Below are 21,257 nucleotides of genomic sequence, written 5' to 3' on the forward strand. Positions count from 1 at the left end.
TTGCTCGTAAAGTATTAACTTTGACCACCATCGACTCTGACGTTTTTGAGTAAATTCAGGCTTATCTTGTAGTTTCAAATTGGGATTGAGTGTGTGTGAAAATAATTTTTGATGCCTGATTTCAAACACGACATTCAGTAAAAGCAATCCTAAAAACCTACAACCCAAGATCTCGAACCGAACTTCTGTTAGATTAATTGATCAAATGAGAAAAATTTAACGTACACATAGCTGCTGTGGACAGAGAGGTTCAGGGTGTAGCCCACTTTTGGACCAAGCCCCGGATAATTTTAGAGGCCTGGAACCTTTTCAAGAGGTTCGGGAACACAAAGAAACCATGTCATATTCTTTAGATACAGTGCATTTTCCTTACAAATCTCTTGATGTGGTTACATTTATTTTGCGTGTAAGAATGTTTTAAAATGTTAATTGACTGTCTAATGAAATTCTGTCTGTCTAACGGATATTCTAACTAATTTGATTATCTGACTCCATTAACTATTTCCCCACAATTGTTATTCGAGTTATAATTTTTAGTTATCAGAAGGTGTTCAACTGTTCATATTATATTGTAGGTTTATAACAAAAGTTGAAATTAAACATTATAGGATAGTGAAACAATATTACGAATTATTACATTTTACAGTCGTCCAAATGTTACATAAAAGTAGCCTACACAATCAATTTGATTTTTTCTAAGCGGAGCTGAACTGGTCTGACTGTTTGTTCAACATGCGAATGTGAACAGTTTTATTTTCTGTTCTCTTTTTTCTATTTGCAGTAAGTTAACTTAGATGGAAAAATACAAAATCTTTGAAAGATGACCTGTGAGTTAAAATGGTTCACTTGTTAGGAAGGAAAACTTATCTGACGTACTAATGAATCGCTACACAAGTATCTCATTGGTAGCGGGCCAAAAATATCCTCAACAGCCCTGACTATTGAATATGGCATAGTTGTTAAAGTAGGGCTACCATATGTACTCTTTTTAGAGGATTTGTCCTCTTTTTTCAAAAAAAAATGAATAGTCCTCCGAAGACACTCAGAAATGCTCAAATGTCCTCTTTTTTTGGTATTTTGAGTTTTCATGCTTAAATTTTTAACAGGATTTTATTGTTGTGCGAATTTTCGGCGATGGATTGGATGTGCTTTCCAAAACAATTTTCTGCACCAATGTAATATTCAAAGATAATTCAAAAAATTGGAATAGCCTATCTTGTTAATCCGCTGTAAACAATCAGACGTCTACTGTATTGTAACATATCAAACACCATTGTTTCGCGGTTATCGGAAATTTGTGACTTTAAATTTGGAATTTTATAAGGAAATTTGTGACGAAATAAGAAATTTGAGAAATCAAAAAAATGAGTGGGCTATGTAGGCTAAAAATGGCCCTCTGCATACTTTTGCAAAAAAATAATCTTTTTACTCAGATTTTGTTAAATTGATTCAACGCTTGTAGACATTATGATTACCAACTTAAGAGTTTGGCTCGTTGGTCAAGTGAAGAAAGTAGGAAAGAATGTCCAAAAGTGCACCATGAATAACATAGCTTACGGTAGGCTACTGCAAAAAAAATCGTGGCATAGATACTTTCAGTTTATGCAGATGCAAATAGAACGCATTTTATGTACGATTCTCGTTTCGGCCTCAATGGTAGGCTACATGGAAACAAACAGCCTTTAGTTATCTCAGTCCGTTTTCAGAATCTTAAATATTGAGTAGCAATTAGCATACAATTTCAATCATATTTTATGCCAACAATTTTGAAATTTCAAAGCTGATCTTTTCTCACTGAAAAAGTTAAGGCATTGCTACCTGGAGGTGGTGCCTGATTTGTCACATTTTGTAAATTTTTGTGATCGTTGCTGTCTGACTTAAATTTTCTAAAAATCAGACGTTTTCGCTTTTTGCTGACTCGTAATAATATGAAAGCTTTTTGTTGCCTTGGGGAAGCAATCAAAAATGAAAAAAAACATATTAAAAAAACGTTCAAGCAGACTGGTAAAAAGTCCTTGTAACTTGTAAGCAAGTCCTTTTACCAGACTGAAATTTTATAGGTTAAATCGTCTTCGTTTTTCCAACCCTTGTGATGTTGAAACTCATTGTGTCACTTGGAAAGATAGCAAAACATGTAAAGAAAATAATTTTAAAAATTTTACTCAGACAGTAACCAAAAGTTGGAAAAATCTGAAAACGTGTTGCAGATTGTAGGCTAACAAATCAGGCCGTAGCCTATAAAGGGGCTGCAAAATATTCATAGGCCAAATCTGGCATATAAATTTATCTTTCTTTTTTTTACTATAACTTTTGATGCATAAGCTTAAAATTATCCAAAAGATGTAAAAGATTGTCCAAACGTAGGAATTCTACTTGCATTTTACTTGCTGGCAAAACGTGTCCTTTTTTGGGGCTATGAAAACATGGTGAAAACATGTTAATGTGAGGGTAAATGCCTGATAAATTGCCTAATGAGGTAATCCGCGCTGGATAAGATTATTTACCAACCCTGAAGTTGTAAATCTTTGTTCTTAAGTTGAAACGGTTAGACAATGTGTTGGAGAAAATAAATAAAAACGACATTGACACAAACTGCACAAATACAGTGACGTCGGCAACATGATAGCCTACTGCATAGCCTATACGGACCCGAATGAATCACTTCTATGGAATCAAGTCATCCATAGATCGAAGAAAACTTTCCACTGACCCACTCGGAAGAAAGGCTTTTCATGAAAGAGTCAATAATTAGAAAAATGCATTCAATCACAAGAGAAAAACTTGGGCTCCATATTTCTGCGCAATCCGTTCTCGATGCTCTTGTGCGCCTTCTAGCGGATCGACAGAAACGGGATTTTCTTTCATCAGTTGCATCTGAATAAAATAGACAGAATATTTCATTTTAAAGCAATATCAGGTGTTCTCATTTCAACACGATAAATGTGTTGCATTTTTAAAGATAACAAAAAATGCAGTTTGTAACGTTCGTAAGAGGGGTATTGCCTCGTGCTCGTTTTTAGAAAGTTTCTTATACATTTAAACGAATAGTTTGAAATACTTAAACAACCTAACAACCAAAACTATACCCCACCCTAAGAGTCTTTAAGCAACTGACATCAAGGCACCTGTTTGTCTCGTCTGATCTCCAACTGAGTCTAGGTAACTTTCCTTGCATCTTATTCAACGTGCAACACTTTTAGTAAGCTGTTTTTTATTTCGCGAATAATTGATTTGTTTTACAGAACTTGAATATGGCAAGGAGAAAATTTTTTACTGCTCGAAGTTTAGCGAAAATAAAACATGAGTTTCAAGCAATGAAAAGCTTTCTCCTCGCGATAGTCAAGTTTTGATTCTAAAACTAAATTGGTTTAACGTATAGTAATCTTGAAGTTTGGTAAATGATTTTGCTTACCCTCTGACGTAACAAATTCAAATTCTTCTCCAACCTTTTGTTGAGTTTCGCTCCTTCACGGATTCGAGCCTGATCTCTGAAGAAGTCTTGCTTTAATTCAAGAATTTCATTTATCAATAGAATTTGATGAGAAGCTAATTCAACGTTTTGTTTTCTCGTTGTGTGTTCCACGAGCACCGACCTCAGCTTGTGTGTAGTGGCTTTGTCTGCTCGATGGCTAGATGACGCCAGTCTAAACAAGTTTAATTGAAAGATCATAAAATTATAGCGGTCCATCATTTTTTGACACAGTTGTGATGAATTGGCAGATTAGTCTATAAAAATTTCAACAGTTTTTATGCTTGACAATACACGTCTACAGAAGATCAGTTACACAGAAAACATATCATGCTCAAACTATTTTTGGTGAATGTGGTTTATATATGAGGTGGCAACGCTAGATTGTAGGAGCGTTGCCAATACATTGTAGGCTACTCTTGTCACGTCGTCTTGAACACAGCACACACGTAGTGACAACCGTAGGGGGAAGGTCGGGACCCATGAGCCACTTTTGACATATTCACACATACTTGGTAGCAGGAACAAGATTGGATGCTGAAATTTGGAAGAAGTGTAGCCTGCGGCATACCTAATAGGGTGGAGTGAAAAATTTTTTTTCTTTTAAATCAAAAAGTCTAGTTTACCAAAATTCGGAGTTGACCCCAAAAACACCTTCAAACACAATGTTGGGTCGGTGCCCCCCAGGGGGTGCAGGCACATCCCCCTAAAGTTCGAAGAACCCCAATTTTATAAAAAAAAAAATAATAATATCTAATTAACCACAGACGATAGAAAGTCGGTTGATGGCTCAAAATCATCAGAAGGTACAAGTTTATATTACCTTTAAAAGAAGTGTTTTTACTAAAAGCACTACAAAGTGGTCATTTTTGCAATAATGCAATTTTAGTCGTAAATTTACGTCAAATTTGGTCGATTTTGTAAATTAAGTTAATCTTTGTGCTTAGTATGTGTCATAGAAGTGAAAAATCAAGCAGATTTATTGTCATTTAACAATATGAATAATTGAATATCATAAAATGGTAACTGTAATGCAGTGTTCGCTCTAAGGTGCAAAGTTGAGAAATTATTTGAGCAATTTTTTTCTTGATTTGAAAAATGTGAAGATATAGATTTGTGTGAAATTTTGGCATAGGGGAGACCGGGGCTAAAAGTAACAGGGGTAAGTTGTAACACTATCATTTTCTCCCCAACTAAACAGAAAAATGTATTTTTCTATTGCGCCCTCTATCAAGTGTATTGTAGCTAAGTTACAGAGAAACCCTCGTTTCAATATCTCTCCGTACAGTTGAGTTATAACGAAAAGCATTTTTTGCCTAGGTACTGAAAGTAAAATTTTAGAAAACTAAACTTGTAGTTACTACGACAAGAAAAGGTAAGCTAGAGGGCTGGTCTTTTTTTTTTTGATATAACCATTTACTTAGGTATTTAAAAAATTAAAGGTGACCAAAAATATGTGGCATTTTATTGGTGAAATATCGAACAGTTCATGGCTAACTGCTATTGGGGCAAGATGTAACAAGAGCTGTGTTATGTTCTTTGGCAGTAAATCAGCTAGATTACTTGGTAACTGTTACAATTATGCGTAATTATAAAAGAAAAAGTGAACGTGGGAAGATTCCACCTGCTGTATTAAAACGTGCTGCTGAGGAAGCCATCACTGATGGAAATGAGTTTATTCGAAAAATTGCCAAAGATTACAACATATGCCATGTGACTTTGTACAGACTGGTTAAGAAAGTTAAAGGTAAACTTAACTAGCCTACCTAAGATAGCTTACTGATTGTAAGAAAAAATATTGAACACCTGTAGGCCTATGTCTTTCGAGCGTACTCGAACAGTAGACCGGGAGAAAACTGGGTCAGGTGTGAAAAGTGCCATGGTTGGTCGCATTCTCAATGTACCGAGGGATTGCCAAAGTATTATTGTCACCTTTGTGAGGAGTAAAGAAAAAATGTGAATTTTTGAAATGCCTATTATATTGTGTGCAGTTTTGCTTCAGTGTGTACCTTCTGGTGAAAATTTTCTGACCTTAAGGAGTGAATAAACCTTTCTTGAGGAAAAGTGAATGTTTAGTAAAGTGTTTGCTATTTATTTGCAGCAAAAATATTCTGTTACAACTTGCCTCTGCCTGTATTACAACTTGCCCCAGATCCGGGGCAAGTTGTAACGCCCGATTAAAGTTTTTCTAGGCCAATTTTCTCAAAATCCTTCATACATATCACAGGGCTTTAGGTGGAATAATATGCGTAAATAGTCTACCTATACAACTAATCTCCAAAAAATTCGCTCAGACTTGTTTTTACAGACATATAATAAATAATTCAAAAAATGTTACAACTAGCCCCGGTCTCCCCTATTACTTAAAAAACTCGTGTGTTGAAGTAAGTAAAAGTATGAGCAAAATTTTTCTAAAGCAGAAAAAAATACGTTGGGCAAACTTGTACTTTAATCTACTTTGGGCAAATACTTACTTTACAATTTTCTTAGCGAAGAAAACTGCTGTAAGAAATGCACTTAACTACAGTGAGCTGATGTAAAAATGTTCAATTACGTGTAAGTTATACGACCAAGTTCAAATTTATCATAAATCAAGTTTCAGCAAATTGTTCATCAGACATTAAATTGATTTTTGGTATTGAAGCACGGCATTAGCATACGAGACTTAATATTTTGTCTGATCATGCCATCTCGTCTGTGAAAACCTTCAACGCTTGCAGCAGCTTCAGTTAGCAAGTGCACATGCCTTTCCACTGCCTGGTTATGGCAGGGATGGTTTAGCTCAAGTTTATCTGTGATAATTTGTTGCACAGCTTCATTCGTCATGTTCCTGACTGCAGGCGGCTCGTGAAAATCAGAAAGGTCTAAACTTGACATATCGTAATAGGCTTTGGCTCCCGCATCTAACTTCGGAAGAATGAACATTCGTATCTTAGCAGAACCACTTTCTTGATGGATGCTTTGACTTCTGCTTTGAAGAATTTTGTTTATTGCAGTGATACGAACGCTTCGGTCATCATCTCCCAGCATTGCTAGAATTATGTTTTCATGGTGGGCAAAAAAAGCATTGTTTTGCAAAACTTTAAGTCCAACGTTGTTTACCAGTACATTTGGAAAATGAGAAATGGCATTTAGCATAAAGAAAAAAATTTTGGACCAGTCTGTAATTCTATGATGACATTTGATGCGAAACCAACAGGGAAAATAGACTCGAACAAGGTATTCAGTCAAAGTGCGCAAATTCTTTGAAGGCCTCTTCTTTGAAACGTAATAACGTAGGATTCGACATCCTAAGGTCAACCAACGGGAATGGCATAATCCACCAACTTCAAGGTATTTCAAATCCTGTGTAACTACGCCTGTCATAACAGCTTGACACATTTGCACAGCATAATACTGATCACTGCTGAGACTTTCAATTACTTCATCAGGAAGAATAGGAAATTCGTCATTTAAGGTAGGCAGAAAATTCGCCACAGCCCAAGCTGACACTTTTCCATTCAATTGCTTGCCAATTGTTCCAGAAAACGATTCTGGACCACTTGTTAAACCATCTACTTCCTGAAATATATGCCTTAGTTAGAGGGAGCTCATTGAGATGCAGCAAGCACACCACCCATTGCAATGGACGCCCAAGCTTTTTTTCAAGGGAAGTAATGAAACCAGATTTTTTCCCTGTCATAGTTGCTGTTCCGTCTGTCCCAATGATGTTTAGCTTGCTTTCTATTGCTGTGCCTTCAATTGCACTATACACGGCTTGAGCAATTTGTTGACCAGTTCCATTTTCTGGTGTGATATGCGTGATGTAAAATTCAAAGGGTTCACCGACAACTACATAGCGCTCTTCAATGATTCTGGTTCGATGATAGTTGCTCCCTTGTTTCACACTGGTAATGGTGGCATCCTTTCGCCCATCAACATAAAGTCCATCCACAATATCAAACTGCAATTCTTCTTCCTTCTGAATTTCTTCTCTGTATATACTTTTGTCGTTCTCTCCTTAATTTACTTCGGTCAATAATTTGTGATTTATCAATGTCAGTTACTATACTAAATGCTTTGAGAGTGGCAGTAGCAATAGCAGCACCTGCTCTATCCGTCATTAACAATGCGGTTTTGTAGCCAAGCGCCACTGTACGCATTTACACCGTACTAAGCATAAAATATCAACTGAATATACAAAAATCGACTAAATTTGACGTAAATTTACAACTAAAATTACATTATTGCAAAAATGACCACTTTGTAGTGCTTTTAGTAAAAACACTTCTCTTAAAAGTAATATAAACTTGTACCTTCTGATGATTTTGAGCCATCAACCGACTTTCTATCGTCTGTGGTTAATGAGATAGTATTTTTTTTATAAAATTGGGGTTTTTCGAACTTTAGGGGGGGTGTGCCTGCACCCCCTGGGGGGCACCGACCCAAAATTGTGTTTGAAGGTGTTTTGGGGGTCAACTCCGAATGTTGGTAAACTAGACTTTTTGATTTGAAAGAAAAAAAATTTTCACTCCACCCTAATACCTAAGATACCTAGGATTCGAGCCTGCGGCATACCTAAGATACCTAAGACAGAAACATTTTTTCATTTAACATAAAATTACCAAAAATATTAACAAAATAATAAAAAACTAAATATGGCTCATCGGTTCCTTCATGGAGGGTCTCATAAACCATCTCTATACACCGTACAATTGCATCCTTTTGTAAGGCACTGAATAGAAATTGGGCTTGCAAATAGTTACAAACTGTTTTTTATAAGTTGCATTGCATGTGCTTTCTACTGTGAAGCATCACTTGTTGTTAAAGCCAGTGGCGTAGCTAGGGATTTGAGCCGGAGGAGGGGGGTGCAAGCTTATCTAAAAGGGGCCCTTCCCAAATACGTGAAATGTCTTCGAATTATTTGTTGGTGCAATATTTTTAGTGCAAAGAATAAGCAGAGGCAGACCTAACTTTTACAAATATATTTTACATATAACCATATATGGCCCATGGGTTCCAACTTCTGATGGCTCAAAGGAACCGAACTGCTACAATCATCTTTCCAACAAATTTTCTTCCCATATGCTAAAGTTAGCTTCCCAACTCAGTTACAACGTCTACAATAATAAATTATGTTCGTATAACACGATACTTCACACCAGTGGCATATTTAGAAAGTTTGTTAGGGAGGGGCCGAGACATTGAGTCAGTCAGCCGCGTAGCGGCTGACTCGGTGGCTGGAGGCCAATGCGGGTCTGGGGGTAGTACACACGGGGTAGTTTCAACTGTAGTACACAGAAAGCTTAAATTTGGTGAAAATGGCTGTTAATTGGTTTAAGTTTTTTCTGCTTGGGTTAAAATTAGACTTGTTTGACCCTTGAAATAGGGAGGGGGAGGTATACCAAAATATCATATGATGCGTCAGAATGGGGGGAGGGGGTTAGCTGAAACCGTCAGAATACCGTCAGATAGGGGGAGAGGGGATCCAAAATCAAGAGTGAATCCGCAAAAGTAAGTTACTGTTCCAATCAATAAACCAACAAAAGATATTAAACTCTTCAGAACATAAACAATAAGTTAGTCCATCCGACTTCGAATACTTTTTGAACATTCTCGGCGATTCGCAATGACAATTCACAGTTTAATGCGATGGCTGCGCTTGGCAAATATATCAATGACTGCATCATACTCGAGTACAATATCCTTTTTTAAATTCATCTGAGCTAGACCATCCAAACGTGGCTCGGTCATGGTCGTGGACTTGTGCGGTAATAATTTTTCAGGTACTTTAGTGAACTGAAACATCGCTCATTGGAGGCAGTTGTAAGTGGAAGCGTAGCAAAGATTCGAAGTCATTTATGGATAATCGGATAAGTGCCGAGTTGTTCAGCAACTTGACACGCATCCACAAGAGTTGCAGGTCGTTTATCCACAGAAATTGCAAGCCAATTCGCTCTCCATCTTCGCAATTCAATTGTAGCTACAAAGCAATTGCTTGGTTCAACATCCAGCCTTTCATAGTAGAAGTCGAAAATCTCGTCGATCGGGTAGTCCTCATCTTCATGAATCAATGAAGGCAGAAATGTGCTGACTTTAAAAGCTAGTGAGCAGTGCTCATTAAATCTCTCGTGAAGTTGTGTGCCATGCAATTGTCAAAAAAGGGAAGAAAAACTGTTGACAAATTACATTGCAAAACTGTACCCCCCCCCCACGCTAATATGAACCATCCAAGCAATTATGTCTTGCGCTTGCGCTAAAAAATTTTTTTGCAAAATTTGTGTCTTTTTTACTTGATTATTAGAGGGGGGCATCGCCCTTTATTCTCTCCCCTAAATACGCTACTACTTCACACACTTGCTCTTCAACGTGATCGCATATAGTTACCAATGCAAGCAACAACTCAAAATTTACTTAACACGCATCAAAACAAACTAACAGCTCCTACGAAGCAAACGTTTGATCAATGGCGTCCATTTCTTTGTTGTGAGGGTACTGATGCATGAAAAATAGAAATCGAGCACAAAGCATTGAAAGCCTTTTTTATTAAAAAAATTATGCGGGTGGCTCATCGGTGCCGCTATGATCATGGGTCCCGACCTTCCCTTACTACGTAGGATACATCACCATTTGAACAGTTATATGACTGTAAGTCGAATGTCAGCGTTGAAAAACAATTAGACCAAGAACTTTATCTAGCAAGAATTCATGGAGCGATTATGGAATGTGAAGTCGAAAACTTGAGGGATTGATTGATTGATTGAATCTTTATCCTCGGACTGGGAAAGCTTCTTGCAGAACTTAATCCTGGCAGTAGGCTTTGAATCACTGACGCAGGCCGGTCACCGAGATTGACAGAGTGAAGTTTCCGGTGTTGAAATCTTGTTGCAGGGAAATTATTCCATCCATTACATTCCGCTGAATGGAGAGCAGTCCTTAACGTGCGATGCTCAAGCGCACACCCCGAGAGTCGAACTAGCGCGGCTTGATCTTGAAGCTTCTTCGTTCCAGAAGTAACGTGCTAACCGAGCTATCGGGGCAGGCGGATTGTTGGTTCTAAGGTAATCTTCCAAATTTCATTCCCAATTCCACCACTTAAAACTCCAAATTCCAAAATCCTCTAATATTTTAATCACTTAATTCATCAAATCCACCAATCTGCTGAATTCTTCCGGTCGTTCTATAGTTATCTTTCGACCAACTTTTTTTTCGATCAATTGTCGCCAGATCAACAGTTGTTCCAATAGTTATCGGGCCAAGAACTCAAACTTGGGAGTTGTTGCATTCTCCTTTTCAAAGCTATGTTCTCTACAACATTGACCGACAAGTGACATTAGTGTTACAAAACTATGTCGTCATTGTAAGATTAACAAATTTAATCTGTATTTCCAATGCTGTGACTTTAGTTCAGGACTTAAACGCGTTTTAATTACATTTTCATTAGGAAAAGCAAGGAAGACCTTTTTAGATGTATTTTTGAGTGTAGAATTCAAAAATCTAGTGCTTACACGCCGAAAAATGGACATTTTTGAGATATTAACAGTTTTTAATGTTTTGGGTTACGGTAGCCTACTTCCATTTTTTTATTTTCCAATTCTTTCTTTTTACAGTTTGTGATAGAGTTAAACAATTTCTTAGTTCAAAAAGTGCAATTGGTCATATTCTGCAAGACAAAAAGGATCTGTTGTAGTTTTTGAGTAGCCTAAATGTAACAGTTTTTGTGTTTTTCACATAACAAACTGCAAAAAAACAAAAACAATCTGAAATACAAGATTCATTTAGATAAAGTTGAAACTATCGCTTCTTACTGTTATCTAAATCTTGAGATAAATTCGAATCATTGTAGTCACTGTCATTGTCATATTGGTCTACTTTCAGAGAATCTGGCAGCTGAGAGCCTTCAAACCAATTTGGCACTATCTTGCCGCTATTATCCTCTTTCCACCCATGGTCTAAGGGTGATTCTGTCACAAGCATGATTTCATTTGCAAGTTTTTACATCCTTGCAATAAAATTTGCTCGCTTAATGTATTGGATAAACTTTGCCCTGCAAGGAGACAGTGCTGTAGGTTCTAAAACTTTTTTTACTTTTTGCAGAGGCCGCTCATCATGTTTTGGCGAAAAACTTTGTTTCAAATATAACTCTGTGGGCTTCTTTAATATTATGAAGTTGATTTATTCCTTATGTTTCACATACAAACTCTTCCAAAGTAACTTCGGTAGCGCATCTAACACTGACGGAACTAAATCTTCCAGTGCTTGAAGGAATTAAGAGTGTTTCAGTGCAATTAAGAGTGGTCTCGTTTTTAATTGCCAAAGAAAACAGGAATTATAATTAGAGTCTCCTACAAGTCGGCAGTTGTGCACTGTGCAAATGAAAGTTGTGAAAGCGAAAACTAACCTAGCGACATTTCAGCAAGTGGCTGAAGTTGGCAGATAATGAAACTGAGCAAGTAACAACTGAGCAGGCCGAAACTTGCATGTCACAAGTCAGCAATTCAATTTAGCAAGCGATGACCAAGCAAGTCCGAACTGAGCAGGTAAATCTCATTTGCTGACTTGACAGTAGCTGAAATATACTTGCTGAGTTATCGCATACTAAGTGGTCTAGCGACCTTATAATTACACTCTGTGATGGCATGGTATCCTGGCAAAGCAATAGCCTACATAATAAGCTATTAATTTCATTGAGCTTAACCATGCTTCAGATGTTTACAAAACATCGAGTAATTTTGTAAGCGTAACTTATTTCCTATAAAACTTCTGTTTGCAGGTTCACATCGCTGCAATAATGCAAGATAATGATCATTATATCTGTGTCATCATAGCTCACATTTACCCCCAGAGAATTGTCACTACTTCCGTAGAGCTGAAGGATGTGATGCACCATTCTTGTGTCTGCTTCACTGTGATTGCAGTCATGTAAACAACAGTCCTGTCTTGTTACAAGATTGCTACTTTCCACAGTAAATTCATAGTACTGTTTTCCTTTTGCCACAATTGTTTCCTTATTCCAATTATTACTTCAGCATAGCCTAGGCATTTAACTGCCACTTATAAAATAAGAAAAGTATCTTTGACCTGTGATGAGGAGAGGCGCTACAAAAAAACTTTTTTTTGACTAGGACCAGTGATGCTGATGAGTAATGATAGTGTCGGTGTCCTTCCGAATTTTATAAACCGAATCTTTGATTGTGTTCTGAGTATAATCGTCACATACAAAGCACACTTCTTTGCTAGTGGCTTTACGAATCATAGTTACAAAAGGTTTGGCAATTCTACCATGAGTAGTTGGAAGGCTTGTAATCATTCTGATCAAGAACATGCCATAAAAATACTCACATCGCTTCTCGTATTGAACGATTCATTTAGCTTCCGTAGCAAGACTCAAGATGGTTAGCCAGTTTGGACTCTTGTTAGTTGTGGTCATACTTCCATCTATATTGCATAGACTCAGGGGAACTACTGAAAGTGGGTGAGACAGGACTTTTTTTAGATCAAGCTTATTTTGGCAGGACAAGTAAAACACGACTCAGGAACATTTCAGCTCTACCACTTTCTTATTTTTTGTGGTGACGAAAACCTTTGCTGCATTGCTAGCAAAGTTTCCAACTTTTGTTTTGATGGGTTTCGCCAATCTTCATGAAATCAGCATGCGGTTTCTTTTTTGTTCTGTAGGGTTTTGATTTCTTGTAATCATGGAGCGTATAAAAGCGTATCTTTATTCTCATCATAGTTGTCCCAAGCAGTCGTAGTTACTAAACCCTTTCTGCAATTATTTCATCTAAAAAAGCTTATAGGCAATTTCTGTTTTATACTCTTCACACAAAGCGTAGTCTAGACATGTGTCCAAAAGAATTAAGAAGTTCAAAGACATTTTAGAACCCTTCAATGATTTCAAACTCATTCCTAACAGGGAATACTTTGCATATTGATTCTTCCATTTGTAACTTTGTAAACATCGTCTTCAGCGGATGACAATGCATATCTTTCACAGCGCTGGGTCATGATATCTGGACTTTTATAGGCCTACATGTAAATACATGTACATGCCTATTTGTACTGTAGAACTACACAAGGTCTTCAGGTGGCTGCATTTTACCATCATTTAACAGATCCGCTGTTATAGGTGGCTTTAACTGCTTTACTTTAACTTACTGCTTTGCTTTAACAGTCTTGTGACGTTTAAAGTACAGAAGCTGTTTATCTTGCAGTGTGTTCAGAACTGCTTTATAAAACTCCACAGCTTTCAATATCATTTTCGCACGCACGCACACAAGCAACCTGGTTTTCAGAGCCGTTGACAGGACTTCTCGGGCCCGGTAGCCTACTAATTTATTTTCGGGCCCCTTTCATCAAAAATGTTATGAATATAAAGGTTGCTATTAAACTGAGAATGACACATGCCGTTCAAAGTAGAAAAACAAGAGAAATAGATCAAACCCGATATGCCAAAAGCATGGTTGTTTAACAAATCTTGTGCAATCTTAAAATTTTCCAACAGCAAAACTTACTATCTCTTTCTAGTGGTTAATTTTTTGAACTTTTATTGGTCACATAGCGCTAGAGTATTACTTCTCGATTCCATTGATGTTTCACTGATCATTCTAGGCTCACCAGAAGAGAATTTAAAGCAAAGTTAGTGCAGACGGTCAGAAAGTTTTCAATTTGACTTCTCCATATTTCTCCATAATTCAAATTTCTCCATAATCATTCTGCTGTACCTCCTAAAGCATTGCGCGCAGAAACGAAGTAAATTTTTTCTCATGTGCAGAATTGTTTTGGCATTCGATTAAACTGCATATATTTTCATATTATTGTATCATGCTTGGGTAGTAAAAATTATATTGAAGTACACTTTTCTGCCAATTTTTAATTTTTTTAGAAATTAGAAAAAATACCTTTGGAAAGTTGCTAATTGTACATAGAATGTTTTAAATTTTATTGCAAAGCTTTGCATCTTCGGATAGCTGAAGATGTATGCTTTCATTTGATGTCAAGATTGTGCGTCTACGTCGATCACATGACATGTTTTTATCGCGTAAATACAACAGATTTGTGTGAAAAATGTCTGGTAATTTAGATTAAATATAAATTACTTCTGTTCGGGATGGATTGGCCATGTGACGAGAACGCGTAAGACGCTCTACTACTGTTCACATGAATACATTTCTACAGAGCATATAGGCTACACCTTGGCTACAAGTTGCAAGCATAATGGTGAGACTTCGCTCGTTATTAAACCTAGTCCGGGTTTTGACGGAAAACTAAGTTACTCTTCACTCAAGCCTACCGCCCGCTTGAGTACAGCCTACAGTACATTTTTTACTGATGTTTAGTTATTATTTGACCTAACTAAAAGTGAACTCAATCTCATACATTTTCGGAAACTTGAATAGTTTATTGATAAAGCTTTCGCCGGCGCAAACCTGGACTAACAACAAATAAATGCTGAACACGCGCATTAAAAAAAACAACATATTTTTCTGTTCAATATAACATTTTATGTGAAATCATTGCCGGTTTAAGCAGCTTCACTCACGGAAACCATAACATACTTTTCTGTTCAACATAACATTTTGTGTGAAAAGCATTTCCGGTTCAAGCAGCTTCACCCATATATTCTTCTGTGTAATATAACATTTTGTGTGAAAAAGCATTGCCAGTTTAAGTAACTTCACGCACTGAAGCCATGACCAACAACGCACACGCATTAACAAAACAATATATTTTCCTGTTCAATATAATATTTTGTGTGAAAAGCATTGCCCTACGCCCCTACCTGCCAAGCTGATACAATCTACAGACTTTACTAGGAATAGCACCTAAATGAACGGGCGCCACAGTGCTCCGCACCTAAATATCCAGACGCCACAGTGTGCGCGCCTATTAGACCAGCGCCTAACTGTCAGCGCCTAAAATACGTGGACCCAGGTTTTTGGGCCTAGGTCAAACATTTGATGATTGCTGCAATCTGAAGAGCTGTTTTGGTCTAATTTTTAGTCCAGAAATAGTGATAACAATCTTCTTACCTGTGTCATTTCAGTTTTTGAGTTTAAACAAACATAAGCTTGTTTATTTTGAAATTCGTGTTTCGGGTTATATTTCACTAAATATTCGTGGTTAGGAAAATCACTATAGCCTACTAGACTAAACTAAATTTTTATTTTACTGTTTGGTGTCTGAAGTGGCTATTTTACCACCAGAGAGCTAAAGTGGGCTCGGTACTGTACCATTTGACGGCTGAAGTGACTGTTTTATATTAAGATCTTGATAAGGTTTGAAGTCGCGGGGAATCTTTTAAATCCGAACCCCTTAAATATTCCGAGCCCGGGTCCAAAAGTACCGCCTAGACCCCCCTGTCAACGCCCCTGGTGGTTTTTAGAGGTGTTGAAAAATGTTTTAAAATTTGTAGCGCAATTGCTTTAAAAAGTCTAAAAGTAGCTCAAGTAGCCCAATCGTCACAAGTAGTGAAACAAACACAAACCTAACCCACATTTAGAAAACTCGTGCAAAGTAAAGTTATCAAAACCGAGCATTCTGAAGTAGCCTATACATATTTGCTCCATTAAAGTTGGTTCGACCTGAAACGAAATTAACGGAACAACCAGACCCCAACAACTTCAATTTTCTCTCGACTAGAAAACAAAACTAACCCAATTCCGAGAGAAAACAGCGGAACATGCAACTTTAGTTTTGAGCCACGTATTCAACCAACAGCTTCAACCTTTTCCTGAACTCCAAGCAATGACATCTTCTTGTTAGCCCAAAAATTGCAAATAACTTAAAATTGTCCAGTTTTTGACTTGTAAGCAGTCAATTTTTTAATTCTACGTTCAAAAATACATCTAAAAATATTATTCTTACTTTTTCTAATGAAAATGTAATTAAACGTGTTTAACTCCTGCTCTAGGCTACTTAAAAAGGTCATGCTTTTTGATTTAAAAGTGTGTTTACAAATAATAGAAGTGTAAACTGTTTGAAAATATTGTAGGCTAGGCTATTCTTACTTTTCTCGGAGTTGTTGGTTTTTTACAAGTGTGTTGTGGTTGTTTAACCGGGAAGTGGTCAGCTTTTTTTGCGCATCTTCAACTTGATCTTGCAACCCAGACAATTTATCTTCCCACATCGTTTCTCGCTGTCTTGACTTTTCGTTCATTGTTTCTATTTTTGCTTTGAGTGCTGTCACGTTTTGTTGCAACTGAGTGAGTCTGAAAAAAAAAGCATGTTCAAGATTGCGTATCATAGCTCAATTGGTTAGCGCGTCACTTCTGGAACGAAGAAGCTTCAAGATCAAGCGGCGCTGGTTCGACTCTCGGGATGTGCGCTTGAGCAACGCACGTTAAAGACTGCTTTCCATTCAGCGGCATCTAATGGATGGAATAGTTCCCCGGCAACAAAACTTCAACAATCGGAAACTTCACTCTGTCAATCTCGGTGAACGGGCCTGCGTCAGTGAATCAAAGCCTCTACAAGTATGCGAAACTGCCAGGATTAAGCTCTGCAAGAAGCTTTTCCAGTCCGAGGATAAAGATTCAATCAATCATCCACAATATGCTAACCCTAATGCAGGAGTCTTCAAACCATGTGCCGGGGTCCAAAATTTGGTCGCTTCCTTTTTTTCTGGTGGTCGCATGGTTCTTAAAGAAAGAATTCATATAGAAAAGTTTCATAAATCGTAACGGAACACGTCCTGAAACCGTAAAACCTTGTAATAGTGGTTTGCTTTAAGTTCTTCCATTGCTTTTTTACAATTTTTTTTTGTCTGGATTTGGGATTTATATAGCCCATGTTAACCAGTAACCTACTGTAGCCTACTTTGCAAATTAATTACGTTACTTTTTAGGCCTCAAAGAGGAGAATCGAAAAAGTTGTTCAGCTTTAGCCTATATGTTTCATTGTTTACATTTTTGCTATGTTTGTTTGTTCATTGTTGACTCTTTATTAACAAAGTTTTCAATTTGATTTGGGAAAGGTTTTTGGGCCTAGGCCAAACATTTGATGATTGCTGCAATCTGAAAAACTGTTTTGGTCTAATTTTTAGTCCAGAAATAGGCATAGCAATCTTCTTACTTGTGCCATTTCAGTTTTTGAGTTTAAACCAGGGGTCACCTAACTTTTTTCTGTGAGGGCCGAATTGCTGCGAGATTAACAGCTGCGGCCGGATGCAAATTGCAAAAAGATACAACTATTTAGAATCTCCATTGGCTTGAATTGAGCACAATAAATAACAAAGTCAGCGGTGGAATAGCAAAGTTGCGATGAAAATCGAAAGGTTGCTGGAAAAGTTATCCCCTGCTGTGATACACTACAGGGCATTGTGCTCTTGAAAAAAATTTCATCTTTCCAAATTTGGCCTGGGCTGTCCTCATTTGTGGTGGCCTAATGATAAAGATGCAATGTGATGGTAGCTCAACAACAACGTCAGTCCTTTACAAAACGTTTGGTAACTTTTTTCCTTAACAGTTGTAGTCAGGCCCGGATTTAGGGGGGGGGGGAGGCGGAGGGTGCAGGTGCCCCGGGCCTCCCGACTTTTGAAGGGCCCCCTATGTAGAAAAAAAATGTGATTTTGTGTTATTTTTTCTATATTTCAGCCTTTGAAGTTTCTGATAAATGCTGTGCAGTACTGGATTAATGCTACTGTAGATGTAGAGGTGGGTTTTTGCGCCGTAGGCGCAAAAATTTTTTTTGCACGGGGGCCCCCCGATCTAAAAGTGCCCCGGGCCCCCCATCAGCTAAATCCGGCCCTGGTTGTAGTGCAGCTGTTATTTTCGCAGCACGTGGCGGGCCGGATGAAATCAGTTCGTGGGCCGGTTCCGGCCCGTGCGCCGTAGTTTGGTGACCTCTGGTTTAAACAAACATCAGCTTGTTTATTTTGAAATTCGTGTTTCGGGTTATATTTCACTAAATATTCGTGGTTAGGGAAATAACTATACTAGACTAAACTATATTTTTATTTTACTGTTTGGTGGCTGAAGTGGGTCCGGCACCCGGAAGGGGGACCGGTACTTTACCATCTGACGGCTGAAGTGGCTGTTTTATCCTCTGATGGCAATTCCTTTAGATCTGATTATCTTAAGATCTTGATAATGTTTGAAGTCGCGGGGTTCTTTTAAATCCGGGCCCCTTAAATAAGCTTATTCCGGGTCAGGGTCCAAAAGTACCACCTTGACCCCCCTGTCAACGCCCCTGTTTGCTTGTGAATCGAATTGAATTTTTTCCATTGGAAATGACAAAAATTAGTGCATTTTTTGAGTAAATTGTGGCCCCCATAATTTGTGGGCCCTGTGCGATCGCACGGTTTGCACACCCCAAAGACCGGCACCGCCATAGCCTACTTACCGTGGTGGCAAAGAGTTCAAATAGGTCATAAACAAAATAGGCCTACCTCTGCCAACCGAAAGTACAAAATTGTCGTTATAGACCTATCCTATTTTTTCTCATTTCGAGCCAATTATCTTTCTTGACTGACTTGGTTGGTCATTGTTATGATGGATAGCCGTATAAATGGTAGTTATTTTCATTGCTCATTATAGAGAAGTTGACTACATATTTGACATACCAATAATTGGATTACCGGTAGGCCACTTTGAAATCATCCTTGTAGCCTACTTGAAAAAGCACCTGTTATACACAAAAACAATCACTAAAAAGCCATAAAGATATCAATATTCTCTGACATTATTTCTCTCGGACCAAGTAGGCTTATAGCAGGGGTTCTTAAACTGGGGTCCGTGGACCCCCAAGGGGTCCGCGGACTAGTTTTAGGGGGTCCATGAAGGCCCAATGGAAATCATAGTGTAGGCTATAATTTCAAAAATGGAATAAATTTTTCAAAAGAAAAGAGATTAAGTTCAAACGGCGCTGGTGATTTCTAGTTTGGCGTTTCCAGATAATTGTTATCGCATTGTACTGTATTTTGTTACGTACGTTTATTAGGCTATGTCACTTTCTACATCGTTGTTTTTGCCGCTATTTGAACATTGCAAAATTTTATCAGTTGCAGCTAAGCTAGACATCAGCTAGGCTAGGTTAAGATTGTAAAAGGTTTATGCAATATGCATAGGCCTATCCTCTTTTGGCAAAGAGAGCCATGGCTGCTATAATCCCTTTTGCGACTACATATTTATGTGAGTCAGGATTTTCATCCTTGGTAACTATCAAAACAAAGAGTCGAAATCGGTTGGATGCAAAGGATGATATGCGTGTTGCCCTATCGAAGACAAAGCCACAATTTCATGTTCTTGTTGAAGACAAACAGCAGCATCCTTCACATTAATGAAATTAAATCGAAGATAATGAAAAACAATCTGCATGCGCTATTTTCTTAAATTTAATAAAACATAAATTTTGTTACCTCAGATCAAATATAGTTGAGCCGCTACTTTCTAACCCTTGACAGCCTGTTTCACCCTAAAAGAAGGATTATCAGAAGATCCTTATTCAAATACGGTATAAATAAATTTTGTTACCAATTCATTCTAACTTTATTGCGTTATGTCCAATTCATGCTGATCAAAAAAGTTTCTCCGACTAGGCCATAAAGGGGGTCCACGTAAACCAAAATTTTTTTTAAGGGGTCCGCGTTAAAAAAAAGTTTAAGAACCCCTGGCTTATAATGTGGGCACATTTGTCATTAAAAAAGGTTTCGTGTTTTTTTTTTTGTTAAAAGCAAAAACTTTCTTGATTTTGTCAGATGATACAATAAAGATGAAAAAAAATTAGGGTGGCATTTCTTCTGTGCACTATAATGACCTGAAATCCCCTATCAAAATGGCCAAAATGAAGTTTTAGCCCCATTCATTACCAGTAAAAAATTTACAAAGTACTTTATGACGTAAGTATTTGTAACAAAGTTACTTTGTGACGCACATACAGCAAGCTTATTGAATCATTTTAATCAGCTGTTTTTAATAATTTGTGACGTCATAGATAAATGACAGTAGGCTACCAGAGAGAACCCAGGCTTGTATAACGGTTTTCACAGGTTTACTCAGGCTGCTGGATAAAAATAACAAAGAACCAGAAGTGATGCTGGAGTAAAGGGCGAAACAGTCTGTTAAAGATTTTTAATAAATTGAAGAACTCATAGTGGCTGCTTTTTATGTAGAAATAGTTTCTGGCGATGATCTGTGAAGCAAACAGTCTGCGAGTAGCCAAAGTGTCTAATGATAACATGTGATGCACACATAAACCACTATTGCCCATGATCATGGGCGCCGATCGCTCTCTAAGATTGGTGGAGACATTTACTAGGAAAGGTAGGAAGGGGCGAAGCGAGCTAAAAAGGTCGGGGGTCTGTTCTGATAAACAAACAAATACAGTAGATACGAGTCTAATGCGATGTATAGACTATATATATTTTGATTGTCGGTGTCAGCATTGGACAGCAGTCGTCCAAACACTGCAACTCGGCAACGAGTCTTCGGCGAATTAAAAACGAAGTCCTTGCACTCCTGGAGAGGTCATGGAGGTTGATCGAATTCAAAGCTTTTGCTAGACCATTGCATAATTTGTTCGTTTCTGTGTCATGGTTTTCTGTGTCAATCAAGTTTTGACACGTCGCAAAGTTGAAAATGACCATTCAGCTGAACACGAGCTGGCTGCTGAAATGAGCAAAAGTCACACAAAAAGTTCCACTTGCGAAAACGTGTGCCGGACAGCAGATGGTAGGCTATCTTTATGAATATCATTCGAAAATCTTGTGCAAGGGACTCTGTGTGAGAGAACTCTGGATAATCGTCTACCACATGTGATTGTAGATTTCCACTAAAGAGCGGTTCTTGTAGAATTTTGTAGTGCTCAAGAT

The 21,257-nt window shown here is 37.7% G+C and overlaps 1 protein-coding gene across 1 annotated transcript in view; it reads right to left on the reverse strand.

Moving 5' to 3' along the window:
- Positions 1–556: 556 nt before the first annotated feature.
- LOC145770273 (uncharacterized) overlaps positions 557–21,257 on the reverse strand; it is a 31,027-nt gene continuing 10,326 nt past the window's right edge. The window contains exons 7-9 of the mRNA XM_082581873.1: positions 16,459–16,659; positions 3,413–3,644; positions 557–2,874 (exon numbers count right to left, since the gene is read on the reverse strand). Of these exons, the coding sequence (XP_082437999.1) occupies positions 2,767–2,874; positions 3,413–3,644; positions 16,459–16,659 (541 nt within the window). The 3' untranslated portion in view covers positions 557–2,766. The remainder of the gene's footprint in view (positions 2,875–3,412; positions 3,645–16,458; positions 16,660–21,257) is intronic.

Source organism: Aplidium turbinatum, chromosome 1 (genome assembly GCF_918807975.1).
Source record: "Aplidium turbinatum chromosome 1, kaAplTurb1.1, whole genome shotgun sequence".
Lineage (NCBI taxonomy): Eukaryota > Metazoa > Chordata > Ascidiacea > Aplousobranchia > Polyclinidae > Aplidium > Aplidium turbinatum.